This window comes from Seriola lalandi, unplaced genomic scaffold (assembly GCF_002814215.2).
Source record: "Seriola lalandi dorsalis isolate HSWRI2012SDOR001 ecotype SW California unplaced genomic scaffold, Sedor1 jcf7180002054369, whole genome shotgun sequence".
NCBI lineage: Eukaryota > Metazoa > Chordata > Actinopteri > Carangiformes > Carangidae > Seriola > Seriola lalandi.
The window spans coordinates 246,659-265,313 of NW_019524922.1; the positions used below are offsets into that span (position 1 = coordinate 246,659).

Here is an 18,655-nt window from a genome sequence, read left to right on the forward strand (position 1 = left end):
AGCTTCATCCTGCCGGGGGTGGGGGGGGTGGGGGGGGTTGCTGAGGTTAAATCTGTGTGAGAGCTTTATCTTGATCAGGATCAGCTTTTACCTCCAGAGGATTGAAGTCAAACTCTGATTGAAAGAGAAAAAATAAAACGACAAACAGCAGGTGGTGAAGATGCAGCCGTTCGTCTGTGGAGGGAAAATTCACTCTGATTTTATTTCACCGTCAAAATCATCTGAATTCATCAGGCTTGATTTGCTCTCTGATGCTTTTTTACAGTTCATCACTCAGAAAATAATTCATGTTGCTCAGTTTCATTTTCTTCCGTCCAGTCAATTTTAAACTGAACCTCTCTACTGCAAGATAATCAATCGATCCTGTCATTGATCAGACATCTGTCCTCTGTACAAGAGGGAAAAGTTCAGCAGCTGTTTGTTCATCAGTAACAACATAACAGTAGAACAGCTGATGTTCTCTCTGTTCTGTGTTCTGATGTTCTCCACTCAGCACATCTGACCTCAAACATAAAGATTCTGTAATAATAAAGATTTTACATTTTTACAGTGCAGTGTTGTACAGTGTATTTTACAGTAAAGTGTATTTATAGTACAGTGTATATAAAAGTACAGTGTATTTACAGTGCAGTGTTGTACAGTGTATTTACAGTGCAGTGTTGTACAGTGTATTTTAAAGTACAGTGTATTTATAGTAGTGTTGTACAGTGTATATAAAAGTACAGTGTATTTACAGTGCAGTGTTGTACACTGTATTTTACAGTACAGTGTTGTACAGTGTATTTTACAGTACAGTGTATTTACAGTGCAGTGTTGTACAGTGTTTTTTACAGTGTTGTACAGTGTATTTTACAGTACAGTGTATTTTACAGTACAGTGTATTTACAGTGCAGTGTTGTACAGTGTATTTTACAGTACAGTGTACTTTACAGTACAGTGTACTTTACAGTGCAGTGTTGTCCAGTGTATTGTACAGTGTATTCTACAGTGTATTCTACAGTGCAGTGTATTTTACAGTACAGTGTATTTACAGTACAGTGTATTTTACAGTTCAGTGTTGTGCAGTGTATTTTACAGTACAGTGTTGTACAGTGTATTCTACAGTGTATTCTACGTACAGTGTATTTTACAGTACAGTGTATTTTACAGTGCAGTGTTGTACAGTGTATTTTACAGTGCAGTGTTGTACAGTGTATTTTGCAGTACAGTGTTTTTTTTTACAGTGCAGTGTTGTACAGTGTATTTTACAGTGCAGTGTATTTTGCAGTGCAGTGTTGTACAGTGTATTTTACAGTGCAGTGTTGTACAGTGTATTTTAAAGTGCAGTGTATTTTACAGTGCAGTGTATTGTACAGTGCAGTGTTGTACAGTGTATTTTACAGTACAGTGTATTTTACAGTGCAGTGTTGTACAGTGTATTTTACAGTGCAGTGTTGTACAGTGTATTTTAAAGTGCAGTGTATTTTACAGTGCAGTGTATTGTACAGTGCAGTGTTGTACAGTGTATTTTGCAGTACAGTGTATTTTACAGTGCAGTGTTGTACAGTGTATTTTACAGTGCAGTGTTGTACAGTGTATTTTACAGTGTTGTGCAGTGTATTTTACAGTGCAGTGTATTTATAGTAGTGTTGTACAGTGTATATAAAAGTACAGTGTATTTACAGTGCAGTGTTGTACAGTGTATTTTACAGTGCAGTGTTGTACAGTGTATTTTACAGTGTTGTGCAGTGTATTTTACAGTGCAGTGTTGTGCAGTGTATTTTGCAGTGCAGTGTTGTACAGTGTATTTTACAGTGCAGTGTTGTACAGTGTATTTTAAAGTGCAGTGTATTTTACAGTGCAGTGTATTGTACAGTGCAGTGTTGTACAGTGTATTTTGCAGTACAGTGTATTTTACAGTGCAGTGTTGTGCAGTGTATTTTACAGTGCAGTGTTGTACAGTGTATTTTGCAGTGCAGTGTGTTTGAATTTATAACTCACCTCTTGGGTTCCACATGAAGCAGAATATTCAATGAGTCGTCAGTAAATGAGACCATCAGTTTTTCCTTTTGGTCCCTCATGAATATTAATGAGCTCACTGCTCTGCTCATCTGGGTTTATTACTAACACTGCTTCATGTGGACCGTGATGATGATGATGATGGTGGTGAAGATGAAGGACCACAGAGATGGTTGTAGACGGGGAGGTGTCAGAGTGAAACAGTTAAGTCCACAGTCTGAGGCTGGACCTTGAACACATCGTCAGTATTTAATTAGCCTGAAGAATGAAACATGTAAATGATCTCAGACCAGTTTAATATGAGTCATACAGACATGTCAGAGACATGTGGAAATGACGTGATGACCATGAATGCATCACAGTACAGGTGATGATGTCACGTGACACCGGCAGGAAGACTCGAGCCAATCGGAGCAAATGAAACTAAGTCATGATGTATCAGCTGGTGATCGGATGATGTCATCCGCTGGTGATCTGATGATGTCATCAGCAGCACCAAGGTGACAGCAGTGACACTGTAGAACGAAATGAGACATTTCCCTCTGGTTTCTGATCAATCAAGACAAAATGATTGATCAATAAGTAAACAATAAATTGCTGATTCATTGATAAGATCAATCATTGGTCGGAGCTTTGGTCCAATGAAAACTGAAATGTCACGACTCGGTTTAAATTCTGAATCTGTTTCCTTCAAAACAGATGGAGCTGATTATTGATTAATCAGCTGGTTATTTTCTGATCAGCTGATTAATGGTTCAGGTTACACAGGTTCACTTCCTGATTTACAGTCAGACAAGCAGAAAATCGTCTCATGAAGAAGAGACATTTAAATAAAATGGATCACTTATCATTAGTTATGTTCTGTTAACTGATAATTGATTATTGACTGGTCACAGATTTATTCAGTCTCACAAGATTTGAAGCCGTTTTTCAGTTTTCTGACTTTTTGACTGATCAATAGAAAATAATCAGCAGATCAATCATTGGTGAAAGAAGCTGAAGCTTTGAAGTTTGTTTTATCAACACGTTCATTCAGAGAGAACAGCAGCTGGAACCAATAACTGATCATTTCTAATCGATGAGTCGACTGATTGTTTCAGATCAACATGTGGAGGAAGAAGCTTCAGTCCAGTTTCAGTTTGTTTTAACGGAGTAAAACCCTGACAGTCAGAGCCTCCCCCAGTAATTAGCTCCCACTCCTCCTCTGGGGGGGGGGGGGTTATCTCCCTCTCTCTGTCTTTGTCCTGTCTGTATCGGCGCTGGGGGAATAGAGGGATTGGCTGCTCACAGAAGAGTTAAAAAGGTTTTGGGGGGGATGAGGGAATTATCTGAGTCCGGGGGGGCGACGGGCTGAGAGCTGAAAATGAGAAGAAATAATCTGCTCACTAAAACCTCACCTTAGGAAATCCACGAGGTGCTGCTGACTGCAGGCTCCGCCCCCTGACCTTCACACTGTCTGTGCAGCTGCTCACCTTCATTAACAACACGTCGTTAACTACAGCTTCATTAACAGCTTTGTTATAACAGTTTCATTAACAACAGCTTCATTAACAGCTTTGTTATAACAGTTTCATTAACAGCAGCTTCATTAACAGCTTTGTTATAACAGTTTCATTAACAGCAGCTTCATTAACAGCTTTGTTATAACAGTTTCATTAACAGCAGCTTCATTAACAGCTTTGTTATAACAGTTTCATTAACAACAGCTTCATTAACAGCAGCTTCATTAACAGCTTTGTTAACAACACGTCGTTAACTACAGCTTTTTTAGCAACAGTTTCGTTAACAATAGCTTCATTAATAATAGCTTCATTAACAGCTTTATTAACAGCTACTGCTCCAATCATTTACAGGGCAAAAATCAAACGATAATAATCATTAAATATCTACACTGAATCCACCTGTAGTGTGTCAATAATGTTTATTTATTAATCATCTATTTTTTACCCACAATCACCTGCTTCATATTAAAAATTAGTTTCCCAGCTGATGTTGCATCAATATTTCCATGTTCCATTAATCAGCTGTGTTCTGTATTAACACTCTCGTTAATCCTGATCATAACCACCAAATATTAGATTTTAACCCTTTAAATCCCAGTTTGTTAAAGCCACTGTTTTTTTTACAAATTAAAAAAAATTTAGATCCAGGTGTTCTCTGCACATACACACACACACACACACACACACACACACCATCTTATTTGCATGCATTGATCCCAGTGGTCCACAGTGCTCCATGATACAATATAATATAGTGGCTCTAACGTGCTCCACAGGACGAATGTGACTTCATTTGGAGGGATAGAAAAACATTTGGAGCCAGAACTTCAGAATAAAAGCCTAATAAAATACAATGATGATTTCATGTTGTGATGACAGGAAATGAAGTTTTAATGGGGATGTGTTTCCTTAAGGTCCTGAGTGTAACTATTCAGAGTATTTTAGAGTATAAAAAGAGCTGAGGGTGAAATTACAAAAATAAAAAATAAAAACTGAAAACACAACAAAAATTAAATGAATTTTTTTATCGTGTTGAACAAATTTTTTCCAGATACCGTGGTGATGAAACAATCTAGAGTTTGTCTCATACAGTTTTCTCTTTCCATCTTGATACCTGAGTGTCTGACTGTCTTTAAACGCAGCACCATCTGTCTCTGTAACACTCTGAATTCTGAGAGCTCTTGAACATCTCTTGAACCTCACACCTGCTTCTCTGGTTCCTGACTATCATCTGAAACCTCTGCTCAACACCTTAGAGCGTCAACTCATCCACCTGCTGCGCCCTCACCAACAGGCCTCCAGGGAGCACTGACTCCTCCTTTGTGTGTGCGTGTGTGTGCACGTGTGTGCGTGTGTGTGTGTGTGTGTGTGTGTATATATATCAGAGTCACTAACAAACAATTTGTGTTTCAAGGGAACATGATAAAAACCCGGAGCTGTTCTTCTCCACGCTGCTGAAACTGAAGGACAAACATCTGCACTTCCACCTGTCGGTGCTTGGAGAGACCTTCACTGATGTACCAGGTACACACACACACACACACACACACACACACACACACAGTCTGTACCAGCTGCTGCAGGTTTGTGGTCCATGGCGGTGCTGACGGTTTTGTGTCACTTTATGGTGGCATGGAGGACTGGATCAGGACTGGACTGAAGCAGAGATTTCACATATGGATCAAAGTTGTTGTTTTTTTTAAATGGGTGTTTAATCTTTGAAGTTATTGATGGTGACAGAATCTGAGCCCATGACAAGGATTTGTCTCGTCAATAACTGATTGATGCTCAGTGGGTCAAGGTTCTGCCATGAGTTTCAGATCTGGTCCAAGATGCTGGACCCATGAAGACCTGCTCAGTCCAGTAGACAGCAGGTTGTCAAAGTTTGCTCTGACTTTTCTCTCACCTTTAAAACTCCTCATGTTTCATTGAAATGATGGTCTGTGTTATGACATTATGTGGAGGTCAGAGGTCACACTGCCTCAGCCTCAGGACACTTTTTAATTGATAAAACACACCGTGTATCATCAGCTGATGATGCTATAATGACTGTGTGTGTGTGTGTGTGTGTGTGTGTGTGTGTGTGTTTTAATGTAATGAACACACTCTGATCAAACACACTCTGAGATATTGAGACATAAAGTTTTACTGCAGCATAAACACACTGACCGTAAATCCAGCTTCATATTTCCTGATTAGCTTCATGAGCGCTGGAAGGCAATCACATTAGGACAATTTTAATCGACTTTGATTTTGTTAATAGGGTCAGAGTATTGATCGTGTTCACCCCTCACCTGTTTGTCTTTCTGCTGCGCTCATAAATGTCCACATTCATAAACATCAGCTGTTTGAAAAAAGACTTTTATCTCATTTCTCCTTCTCATTATTTACAGTGAGACATGTTGGATTTGATTTTAAAAAGTTGAATTCTTCTTCTTTACAATTGAATCTTCATCAGCTCTTTGATTTCTAATTTTATTTGTAATTAATAACAGGAATGAAATACAACTGACACTAGATGCACATCCAGATACTCTCATAGAATGAACTATTATTGTTATTATTGTTATTATTCCTACTATTGTCGTTATTATTATTATTATTATTAATAATATTATTGACATTGTTATTATTGACATTGTTATTATTATCATTATTATCATTAATATTATTGTTAATATTGTTATTGTTATTATCATTATTATTATTATTGTTATTGTTGTTGTTGTTGATACAGTGAAACAGCTGACTGTGATCACGTCAGTCAGATCAGACTCTTGACTATAAGACGATTTATTTCAGATCAACATCTGACGTCTGAATATTTCTGACATGAATATAAAGTAATGACTCATTTTTTATTCTTATTCAAATGAGACATTTGTTATTACAGAAACCTGAGCTGGCCTCTCATCAGTCAGCTGTGAATCAGCTGAGCTCATGTCACCTGGAGACACAGTCTCACCTGTGCGTTTCTTCTTCTGTGGTTGTGCAGAGATCTTCTCGGAGGCCAGACGTCTGCTGGACTCTCACATCCTGAACTGGGGCTTTCAGTCCAGTAAAGACGACTACCTCCGAGTCCTGTGTGAGGCCGACGTGGTCGTCTCCACCGCCGACCACGAGTTCTTCGGAGTCGCCATGTGAGTTTCATGATTGATGAGACTCGTTCTGTCAATACTTTGATTTACTGAGGAAATGTTTGTTCCTGTTACAGAAATCTGTAAGAATTGAATTCTAATAATGAAAACAGAAAATAACAAAATAAAATAATATCAGATTTTTAAAGAAGAAATAAATCTTAAATATATCTGTGTGTGTGTGTGTGTGTGTGTGTGTGTGTGTGTGTGCTTTGTTTCATATGTAGAACTAACCATTATTTTCATTATTGATGAATCTGATATTATTTTTGTGATTTAATCGATTAATGGTTTAAAAAAAGCCGATCACAAAGAGTGGAAGGTGAAAGAAAAGAGAACAAAGTGTTTCTGTGCAGATCTTGAAGGTTTAAGTTAAAAATAAAAAACGCTTCTTCAAACCCACAAAAACACATGGTTTACATGAATTAGTGATCCACTTCGTTACTGCAGCTCCGGTGTCTGTGAGAAACCTCAGTGCTCCTCACACTGCAGTGACTGTTTCATCAGGTGGTCTCTTCAGATCAAGGTGTTGTTTAAAAGAGAGACCTGGCAGAGTCCAGCACGGTCCTGTGTAGTCATGTATGGTCCTGTATGGTCCTGCAGGTGTGACCTTGCTGTTTGTTTGGATGTGAATCCGCCTTCAGCTCAGACTTCAGTCACCTGGACTCTGAGGCTGACTCTCTGATCTCAGTCCCGGTCAGGTGGATCTGAGCTGCAGGCTGGACAACAACAACCAATCAAATGCTCGGCTCTCTGAGGCACAGCCAATCAAACAGCTCTGATGTGAGCGTCTGATCTTCACTTGATTCATGTCAGACGTGTTTGTAGCTGATGGAGACTCCGTTTTTATCCACAGTTCAGACCTGAACTGGTTCATGATGAATTCAGACAGATTCATGATCCTCATCAGTCTGCTTAGTGACCGTGTTAGCAAGTTAGCATTTAATGCTAAGATACCCACAGATAATTAACTTTCTAACATTTTATAATATTATTTAATTAGAACAAAAATTCTGTATCATTTAGCATGTCATCTTGTTAGCATGCTAACATTAGCATGTTACCATGCCAATGTTTATTTTCATTACCCCTTTCACTGCAGCGGTCTCCTTAGTCCGGGACACACGGTCCACTGGGGAACATACTAACATGTAGCATAGGAGCATGTTAAAGTCATAAGACATTAGCATGTTAGCATTCCATGCTAGTGTTAATGAATTGACAGCAGATGTAGATTCAGTTTGGTCATTATTTGAAGAAAACAAACAAACAAACAAACAGATCAAATTTCTTTACTTCAGTGTCCTTCAGACAATAAAGACAGAGTCTTCGGTGAAGACAGAGACAGTGTCAGTGAAGAAAGACAGTGAAGACAGAGACAGTGTCCTCAGTGAAGACAATGTCCATGAAGACAGTATCAGTGAAGTGTCCTCAGTGTTGATATAAATAATAACCATAGTAACAGTCAGAGTATTCTCTGTGTAATGAGTGCAGACCTCTCACTGTTCCCTCCCTGTGATAACAAATCAGGAGCTAATTATGGCAGAGAGAAGAAGAAGTGTCGTCCCTGAGGGGGGAGTCGTGTTTGTGTTTGTCTTTGATCCAGAACCAGGAGGGACCAGACCCTCAGCCCCCCACAGAGCTCTGCTGAACCTCAGTCACAGTCTGAAGGTTTTCATGGAGAAATGTTTTAATGCTTCAGTGTTCACATGGAGATCAGGTTCTGTTCTTCTTCTGTGGTGCTCAGTGTTTTCTTGACTCACCGTTAACGTGTCAGATTAAAACACATTAATGTTCGGAAACATCGTCTGTGTTAAGACTACAACTAAAGTCACAGCGTCTGTTTTTATTCAGAGGTGAATATTCCATAAAATAATATACGCTAACATTAGCATACCCCCAGGCTAACATTTTTTTAACAAGCTAATGTTAAGTGTGACATAATAAAATGTTACCATCTGTAAACATGATGAAATACTAATATCAGCATTTTATCATGCTAACCTTTAGCCTTTTGTCACGCTAATATCTAAATGTTCAAAGCACACCTGAGCCTAAGCTAAGTTAGCAGAGCTGCCATGTTAAAGGACTGATATTTTCATAGACATTACATATAAAACATGATGATTTTGACCTGCTAACTGTGACGGAGGTTATTTTCTCATTTCTGTCATATTAAGATGTTACCTGAAAACATGTTAATGTGGGCATTCTGTTGAAGCACAATAAAGATTGTGAACCTCAGTTCAGCTAATACCTGTAACAGTTTTAGCCACCAGCGTTTGCATGTTAAGCTTTACATTATCAAAAAAATTAAAAGAAAATTATCTGAGACTAGTTTTCATATTAACAGTTGTAGTATGTGTAACATGGCATAAGGATCTCTGGCAACAGCTCAGGTTAACAAAATAAAAGCTTCAGTTTGGGTTGACGAAATAAAAGGTTCAGCTCAGGTCGACATAATAACAGAACTTTTCTCTTTAGCTTTCTCTTTAGCTTAGACTCTCACAGACGGTTTAATAACGATCTCTCGTAGAAACAGTAGAAACATCTTTGTGTGAGTGGAGCTGACTGTTCGTGTGTGTTCAGCTGAATGTTCGTGTGTGTGTGAAACTGAATGTTCTTTTGTGTTGCTGAATGTTTGTGTGTGTGTGGAGCTGAATTTTTGTGTGTGTGTGTGGAGCTGAATGTTCGTGTGTGTGTGGAGCTGAATGTTCGTGTGTGTGTTGCTGAATGTTTAGTGTGTGTGGAGCTGAATGTTCGTGTGTGTGTGGAGCAGAAGGTTCATTTGTGTGGAGCTGAATGTTAGTGTGTGTGTGTGGAGCTGAAGGTTTGTTTGTGTGGAGCTGAATGTTAGTGTGTGTGTGTGTGTGTGGAGCTGAAGGTTTGTTTGTATGGAGCTGAATGTTAGTGTATGTGTGTGTGTGGAGCTGAAGGTTCATTTGTGTGGAGCTGAATGTTCGTGTGTGTGTGTGTGTGTGTGTGGGGCTGAATGTTTGTTTGTGTGGAGCTGAATGTTCGTGTGTGTGGAGCTGAATGTTCATGTGTGTGGAGCTGAATGTTCGTGTGTGTGTGTGTGTGTGTGGAGCTGAAGGTTCGTTTGTGTGGAGCTGAATGTTCGTGTGTGTGGAGCTGAATGTTAGTGTATGTGTGTGTGTGGAGCTGAAGGTTCATTTGTGTGGAGCTGAATGTTCGTGTGTGTGTGTGGAGCTGAAGGTTCGTTTGTGTGGAGCTGAATGTTCGTGTGTGTGGAGCTGAATGTTCATGTGTGTGGAGCTGAATGTTCGTGTGTGTGTGGAGCTGAGTGTTCGTGTGTGTGGAGCTGAATGTTCGTGTGTGTGGAGCTGAATGTTCATGTGTGTGGAGCTGAATGTTCGTGTGTGTGTGGAGCTGAGTGTTCGTGTGTGTGGAGCTGAAGGTTCGTTTGTGTGGAGCTGAATGTTCGTGTGTGTGGAGCTGAATGTTCGTGTGTGTGGAGCTCAAGGTTCGTTTGTGTGGAGCTGAATGTTCGTGTGTGTGGAGCTGAATGTTCATGTGTGTGGAGCTGAATGTTCATTTGTGTGGAGCTGAAGGTTCGTTTGTGTGGAGCTGAATGTTCGTGTGTGTGGAGCTGAAGGTTCGTTTGTGTGGAGCTGAATGTTCGTGTGTGTGGAGCTGAATGTTCGTGTGTGTGGAGCTGAATGTTCGTGTGTGTGTGGAGCTGAATGTTCATGTGTGTGGAGCTGAATGTTCATGTGTGTGGAGCTGAATGTTCATGTGTGTGGAGCTGAATGTTCGTTTGTGTGGAGCTGAATGTTCGTGTGTGTGTGTGTGGAGCTGAGGTGCTGCAGACTTTGATCCTCCACTCGTTAATGAGTTAAACTGATTAATCATGATGTCAGTGTTTCTGCCCCACAGTGACGATGAACTCATCCAGTTAAAGATCGGATCATTAACGAAACATTAACTCTTATCAGACCAGCGAACTGAACTGACCTCAATAATCCTGATCAGAGGCTCAGGAGTCGGACCTCCAGACCAGGACCCATCAGGACTGAGGTCCTGCTCAGTGCCGGGTTCCATCAGGTTCTTGGTTCTGATGAAATCCAGTGAATGAGTCAGATCAGCTGTTTAAATATGAACGTGTGAGTGTGAACAGTCCTCAATTATTCATCAAGTAGCTGCAAAATATTTAAATAGGTAACATGAGTTCAATCAGTCCTGGTTGTCATGACGACTCACACTGACTCACTAATGTTTAACAGTCTGACTCACCTGATGCAGGTGTGAAGCTGCTGTTTTCTCTTCAGCATACACACACACACACACACACACACACACACACACTGACAGCGGTGGTCTTGGTTGCAGGTCTGGATGAGACCAGTCAGTCCAGACCAGTGATGAGACTCTGCATCTCCCTCACAATTATCATTTCATATCATATTATATATTTTGTGTCCTCTGGTGTTTGGAGGTCATGAACCGTCTTCACTTCAGCTGTCACTGAGAGAAAATCACTTTTAATGAAAGTTGTCCTCACACTGTATCGGCTCTGGAAAGTTTATCAGTTCCACTTCACAATAACACTCCACTTATAAAGGGTTAATGAGTGGTTTATAACTAGTTAATTACTGAACTTGTTCACACTTTATAAATCATTTATAAGCTGTTTTAACACATTAGATAAAAAGGCCAACAGTGACCTATTTCCTGCCAAATTAATAGTCCAGTCGGACCAGAGTCAGTGTTTGTACTGACTGTCCAACAGTTAGGTGAAAACACAGAGCCTGAGCGGACATGGTCTCAGTCCTGCACCTGTATGTACAACTGTCTGAATGTTTCCATGGTGATGATGGTTTGTTGTCTGTTCATGTGTTGACAGGTTGGAGGCTGTTCACTGTGGCTGTTTTCCTCTGTGTCCCAAAGCTTTAGTTTATCCTGAAATATTCCCAGGTAATAAATGTTACAGGTCGGTGTCATACTGGACACGTTAGTACTGAACCATTTGGCCCAGTTCAGAGTCAGGTGATTATTTACTGGTTACAGTGGTTTCTTCTTCTGCTGTGTTCTTCATGCAGCAGAGTACCTGTACTCCACGCCTGAGCAGCTGTGTAAACGGCTGCAGGGACTCTGCAGGAGGCCGGACGTCGCCCGCAGACATGTCGTCAAGGTAACTACAAAGAATTTTGATTTAATTAAAATTTGTGTCAAATCTTTTCATCCAAAAACACTGCATTTCCCATAATGCATTTCATCAGATGATTTACTGAAATGTAGGAAATGCTTCTTTAAATCAGTAGTTCAGCATTTTAGAAAAATACAGTTGTTTTCTAAAATGTTTAAAATCTGTAAATTCAGTTTGTGAGGCTGAACCCACATTTTAATTTCAAAAACACGTTTTATCCCTTCAGGTGAGTTTTATGATCGAATAATATCAAACCAGATTCACACTGAACTTTTTTATCAAACGTGGCTTTTGATTCTGTAGTTTTTCTTCATCAAAACAAAAATAAACTAAACTTACGTTTTGAATGGGAGGTTTGCTCAGGTAGAAGCTAACTGTGCTAACTCTGTGCTAACTCTCAGCTAACTCTGTGCTAACTGGAGATCATGCTACTGCTTATTATAAGTAATAAAAACATACAGTAACTTGTGTGTAAAATGAGTCTGTCGACTTGTTTTTGTTCCTGGATCTTTCTGATGAAGAATCAAATTTATACTTTACTGAAAAGATGAAACAGGTTGGTGACATCACTTCAGACCAATTCACTCTAACACCAGACTGTTGAATAAAACTGTGTCAGTTAAATTTTCTGAGATGACTTTTCACATAAACACTAGAAACATGGAGAAGTGTGAGGATTGTGGGGGGAGCTGTGCTCAGGTCCATGCGAACTGCAGATCTCACACATGTTGAACTGATTACTCATAAATACATGTTCAGTGTGTGTGAAATGATTCTTCTGTTGTGCAGGTCGACACCTCCTCCTTCTCCTGGACCCGTCTGAAGGATCGTTTTAAGACTCTGCTGGCAGACTCATGTCCCTGAACGCACTACGGACCAGGACACTGAGACTTGAGTTCATGAGCGTTGGATGTTTGGAGGTTTGGAGTCTTCATCATGCCTGACTCGACGCCACGTCCCGCAAAAAGCGGCGGTGACGTCCAGGCCAAGTGTCTCGGGCACCTCTGAGCTCCGTCTGCCGAGCTGGAGACGCCAAGTCTGGACCTGTAAATGTCCCCGTCGAGCAGAACTCCCTTTTATGTGTGTGGTTTGGGGGGGGGGGGGTTTAAAGTGTAATAGCTTTCATGTTTCCACAGGCAGTGCCACCTCATATATCCGCCTGGATCCATTTTTATCCTTTGTTGTGTTTCTGGTCTTCACCACACGGACTGAGTGGCAGCCAGGAGCCGGGTCCAGGAGCCGGGTCCAGGAGCCGGGTCCAGGAGCCGGGTCCGTCTGCTGCTCCACCTGAGCTGCCAGGTTCAGGCCTGCAACCAATTAACTCATCAAGTGGATCTACAGACGTTTGTTACCAAGGAGATGACAGCACATCACACATGAGCAACATGTAACTTTATTATGACTTTATCCAGTCCGTTATTAAAACGGGATCAGACCTGCAGCTCCTTTTATTAACATCAACCTCCTCATGAGGCTGTAATCCTAATCTATATCTGATCAATAAATAACTAATAATATTTATGGAAGAAAAAAGATGAAATATTACACAGATCAGTCATTTAATAAATAGTGTACTATAACGAGTCACAGCATGTGAGAAGAAAAGAGCTGAAATTGTTTATGGAAGTTAATTTATGACAACACAAAAAGGTCTGATTTAAAAAAACAACAAAAAAAAAATGTTACGGAGCTTGAAACATTTTTGTCTTTTATTAACAAACTTTTGTCTAATAACAAAATTAATTGTTAATTTAACAAAGTCAAAGTGATGTGTCAGCACATTCCTGCAAAGTGACAAGAATCTATTAAAAACCAGTGAATCAGACGAAAATACACATTACAAATACAATAATATGATAAAGTCAAAATGACCTAATAAATAGAATTTACCAATCACACTTTTGCAGCTGGTAAATTTATAAATTAACAGGTAAATTAAAATAATTAAGCTATTAGGTAAAAACGTCAAAAATGATTCTTCGGTACTGAAACAAAAAATGTGATAACAGAAAATAAAAGATACTTAAACTATGATGTAGAAAATCATGTAATTGTCATTTCTGCTAAGAAAAAATAAAGTTACACATGATAAAAATACTTTGGTTTGTCAAAATTATTTGATACTTTAGATTTTATGAAACTTAATTGTAAATAAAACTAAAAAAAATTTCACGTTTCATCATCATCAGTATACATGGAAAACTTCAGTCAAATCTCAAGTCAGTCAGACTCACAGTGCAAGGGGGCGTGGCCTTAACGACAGCGCCACCATGGCTGAACAGGTCACATTTCTTCACAATAAGCCGACAGGTTCTGTCCCTTCACGGCTTCAACTTTAATCATGTGATAAATTTGACAAATTAAAAACATTAAGTGGAAAATCGTTGAAAATTATAGTTTTAAGTGAAAAAACAAGATACAAAGTCTCAAATAAAAATATTAGAAACCTGAACCTATATGAAATATGTATATTTCTATTTGATGGATGGTCCAGCTCTAAATTTTAAAATAAATTCTGACTTTATGATGTCACTGATCGATGAAATAAAATATAAATAAAGTAAACTGTTTGTAAATATGAAGTGCAGTAGCACCAGACTGGTTCAGGTCATGACCCGATGACATCATAAACCTCCAGAACAACACGCTGCAAATAAAGTTTTTACAGCAGAGTCTATAAAACACAGAGGCATTAAAGCTTTTCATTGGCCTGTTAATATGTGTGTGGATGGAGCTGCAGGTCGAGGACGTGGTGTCGGAGGACTCGTCTGAGCGCGCTCAGTCTGACTCTCCGGCTGCTGTCTCTGTGGATCTGTCCTCTGATGCGTAGCCGCAGTGAGTCGCTCTCTGCTGTAATTAAAGCCTTTTACTCTGTGGCCTGGGGTCACGGATAAAGTCACAGCAGCTTGTTTGTGCGTGAGATGTTTGTGTCTCTGCAGCAGCTGAATCAGTGACCTGAGGCCTGGAGCTGAGACCTGCTCTCTGAACTCAGCCTCAACACGGAGACACTGACTGTCCTCTGACACGTTCACTGACACTCGGTACACGGGATTTCATTTTCATTCATATCCAGCCCCCACCCTCTTATACATGTCTCTGCTGTTTGTGGCCAGTTCAGTCTCTGACCATATATTTAATATCTGTGTAATTAATTATGTTTTCTACAAAGTCTTTTGGACAATTTTACATCAAATGTTAAAAGTGTTTTTTATGATCAGATGTAAAGTTTCAGACCCTGGATGTTTAATGTTTCCATGAGTCAGTGACTTACACTGAGCTTCAGTTTCAGACCTGTTTCTCCTCCTGTATCAGTTTGCATGGAGTCAGACTGTCTCATTACCAGCAGCTGTGATCAGCTGTGATCACTTCCTGTCTGCAGTGTATCATCACGTTTTACTGTGAAACTGAAGGAAACTTGGAAACAGGATGATTCTCTATGAAGTTCTGCAGAGATGAGAATCTTCTTTCTTCATGACTCAGACACTGTCCACATATTTAAGGTTATGAGACCATGTATTAAAAATGAATTCAGATATTAATAGTAATTATACTGATGAATAAGAATAAATGGAAGGGGGAGAACTGGCACCAAATCAAACTCATTAGAAAAGATTATAAATGTTTTTCATTTTGTCATCAGCTGTGTTTCGTTACATTTTAGGGAAATGTGAAACATCAACATGAAATGTAGATATGTCTTCATGTGGTTGGACAGTGAAGCCATTAAAACCTCTGTTTAAACATAATTCAATCAAAGGCTTTTGTAAGTTTAAATTTCAGGGTGAAATGTTGTTTCACGGCGTTTGTGAACAAATGGAGCTTTAATATTCCAGCTGACAGAGTCACAGAAGAAGAAGAAGAACAGAGAAATGTATGAAAGTGGAAGAAAAGCAGTTTGGTTTGAGGCTTTTCTGAAAACTGTTGGATTATCAACAAAGAACAGCGACATTAATTTCACGCTTCAGGAGTGAAGCTGGTTTCAGTCTGACGGCTCTGCACAGCTCTGATTGTAGCAACAACACCTCCAGCACCAAACACTCAGACAGACACACAAACACCCAGAGAGACGAGGTGTTGGTGCCGATACACCCGGGTCCTCCTGACGTCCGACGGACCTGCTGCTCTGCCGGCAGCTCGTCAGCAGCAGCTGAGTTAGCATTATGTCACTGTGAAGTTCATGTGTTCACCAGTTCCTGTTCTTCAACCGACATGAGCGTCAAACGTTCTGGTCTCTGCTGAACCTCAGTGACGGTCAATGGTGGACATTAGCCTTGCTAGTAGCTCAATTTGCTAATGTCCTGTTTACACTGTCATTAGCTGCTAGCGTTAGCTGCTTTTAGTTGATGCTGGATGTTGCTGTGGCCTGCTGCTGTTGAATTGTTATCGTTGCCCTGCTAATGTTACTGATTTTTGCTTTGGTAGCTAATTAGCCTCATGTTGTGTTGTCCATTAGATTGGTTTCCACACGACACACTCCTGGATAATTAAACATTTTACCCTGTTGAACTAAAGTGGTAAACTTTAGTTTGCTGTTAGCTTTGTGACATGTTGAGTGCTGGTAGCTTTGCCTTGCTAATACTATGTTGTATTATGACGATAGCTTAGCTTGGCTACTGTTTTGTTAGCTTTGTCTTACTAACACATGTCTAGCTGCCATATTTGCTAACTGCAGTTTTTGTATTTATTGTACCTTTGGATTGCTATCATAATATGTGTTGTTAGCTGGTGCTGGATCACGTTAACTCAAACTAAAATTAATGTTAATCCAAACTAAAGTTTGAACCCTGCTAACTTAATCATGCAAATGTTAGCTGATGCTCAGTTGCTGAAGTGACATAAGTTTTTGAGCTTTTTGCATAAATGATTCTGGACACACCCAGAAAATAGTTTTATTTATCCAAGGTGTTAGCTTTGTTCCCTGTTGTTCTAATGTATGAGTGGTTATAACTTAGCTTACTTTGGCTAATGTACTGTTAGCTCTGTGCCCTGTTGTAATGTATGAATGGTAATAGCTTAGCTAATGTAACATTAGCTTTGTGCCCTGTTGTAATGTATGAGTGGTAATAGCTTAGCTAATGTAACATTAGCTTTGTGCCCTGTTGTAATGTATGAATGGTAATATCTTATCTGCCCCCCCTCCACAGTGTCCTGCTTTGTCACACCTGCCCCCAGCCTTTGATTCATTATTGTGAACACTTCCCTGGAAGAGGAAACACGGCTGTGTTTAAACGTGTTAGATAAATGTGTGTGTGATGTGGAAATGTAATTTATCCAGTTTTGTAGAGAGAGCAGCAGAAATAAAAGGAAACTTTAACCATCAGCATCAAAGCAGCTCGACTGTCGACTGTCAGCCACTATCTGGGGATTTATTTAAAAATGCAGTTGAAGTTGAAAGACCCATTTTTAAATGAAGGCCAGCCTCAGTTTTCCTTCAGCTTCAGAGGAAGACGCCCCTCCCTGGAGACGCCACAGCATTAAAGGTGCCGTAATTATCCAAGCGAGCTGCCAGCTCCACATTAGCTTTTTACCGCTGCCATATGTTAGCTGCTGCTCGCCGGTGTGTTCGAGAAGGGACAAAAGCGAGAGAGAGAGAGAGAGAGAGGGAAAGACGACGCTGTCCTCGTCTGACACTCATATGCTATCAATATACTGCCATGTTTTTAATGGGCCCTCTGGTTAGAACGTGGCACGCTGCGCCTCCTCTTTTTCATCTGATTTTCTTTTCTGAGTGAGGCAGCAGGCAGCCGTCCATCACCGCGACTCTCCTCCGCTCTCCAGAAACTCCACAGTCATTATCTGACAGCTGCTGTGAGAGGTCTGGACTGAGGAGACCGTCTACTGCAGCAGGAACACTTCAAACCCTCTGGCCACTGTCCACAGTGGAGTATGTTCTACATGACACCACATGTTAGCATGCTTACATTGACCATGCTAACATGTTCTACACAACACATGTTAACATGGTTCTGTTGAACCAACACAACAGCATCACCATTGACGAGGATTAGCATTAACGCTAGTCTAAGGCAGGCAAATTATAAGGCAAGTAAATTATTTTCATTATTGGTTAATGTGCTGATTTAATCTGTTAATTATTTGATTTATAAAAAATAATCTAGAGCAAGAGATTGTTTAGTTTTTATTCTGTTTTTGACCAATAATCCAGTTACTAGAACATAAAGACGAGAAGCTGGAACTCAAATATTTGGTGTTTTTACTTGGAAAATGATTTAAACGTTAAACATCAGTCAATATATGTACTGATTGATTTTCCTCTAATCAACTAATTGATTAATGACAAATCATTGCAGATTTACTAAGGTTGTCTTTAAATTCAATGAACACATTAGCATGCGAACACAGCAAACATTAGTACGATAAAATGCTAATGTTAGCATCTCTACATGCTAACAGATTATGTGACTCAGTTCTGTAGGAAATTAATTTCCTCGGATATTCACCCTGGTTACAGCCATGTGTACAAACACTGTACTATGACAGAGCAGCAACATGCTGCTCTGTCATAGTACAGTGTTTGTACTACGTATATATATATATATATATATACGTATATATATACGTATATATATACGTATATATATACGTATATATATGTATATATATACGTATATATATATATATATACGTATATATATATGTATATATGTATATATATATATATATATATATGTATATACACACACACACATATAGTATATATCAGATTGGTGTCAGTGAAAGTATGAGACACAGAAGTTTTCAGGCTGAACTGAGCCGTGCTGCTCAGAGCTTTGGTGGCCTCGTTAGTCTCATTTGATTTTTCAAGTGTCAGTGATCTCCAGGAGGGAGGT

At 39.6% G+C, this 18,655-nt stretch overlaps 1 protein-coding gene across 2 annotated transcripts in view; it reads left to right on the forward strand.

The window, feature by feature from the left end:
- Positions 1–15,550, forward strand: part of qtman (queuosine-tRNA mannosyltransferase) — a 31,212-nt gene extending 15,662 nt beyond the window's left edge. Inside the window, exons 7-11 of one of the 2 annotated variants that reach the window (XR_015437404.1) lie at positions 4,915–5,024; positions 6,496–6,640; positions 10,594–10,761; positions 11,502–11,572; positions 11,698–11,765. Coding sequence is in view for 1 of the 2 variants with exons in the window: in XM_023408610.2 (XP_023264378.2) it covers positions 4,915–5,024; positions 6,496–6,640; positions 11,502–11,572; positions 11,698–11,789; positions 12,594–12,668 (493 nt within the window). In the remaining variant the exon portion in view is untranslated. Of the gene's footprint in view, positions 1–4,914; positions 5,025–6,495; positions 6,641–10,593; positions 10,762–11,501; positions 11,573–11,697; positions 11,790–12,593 lie in introns of those variants that run through there. The other variant, XM_023408610.2, reaches the window with a different exon arrangement.
- The last annotated feature ends 3,105 nt before the right edge of the window (positions 15,551–18,655 follow it).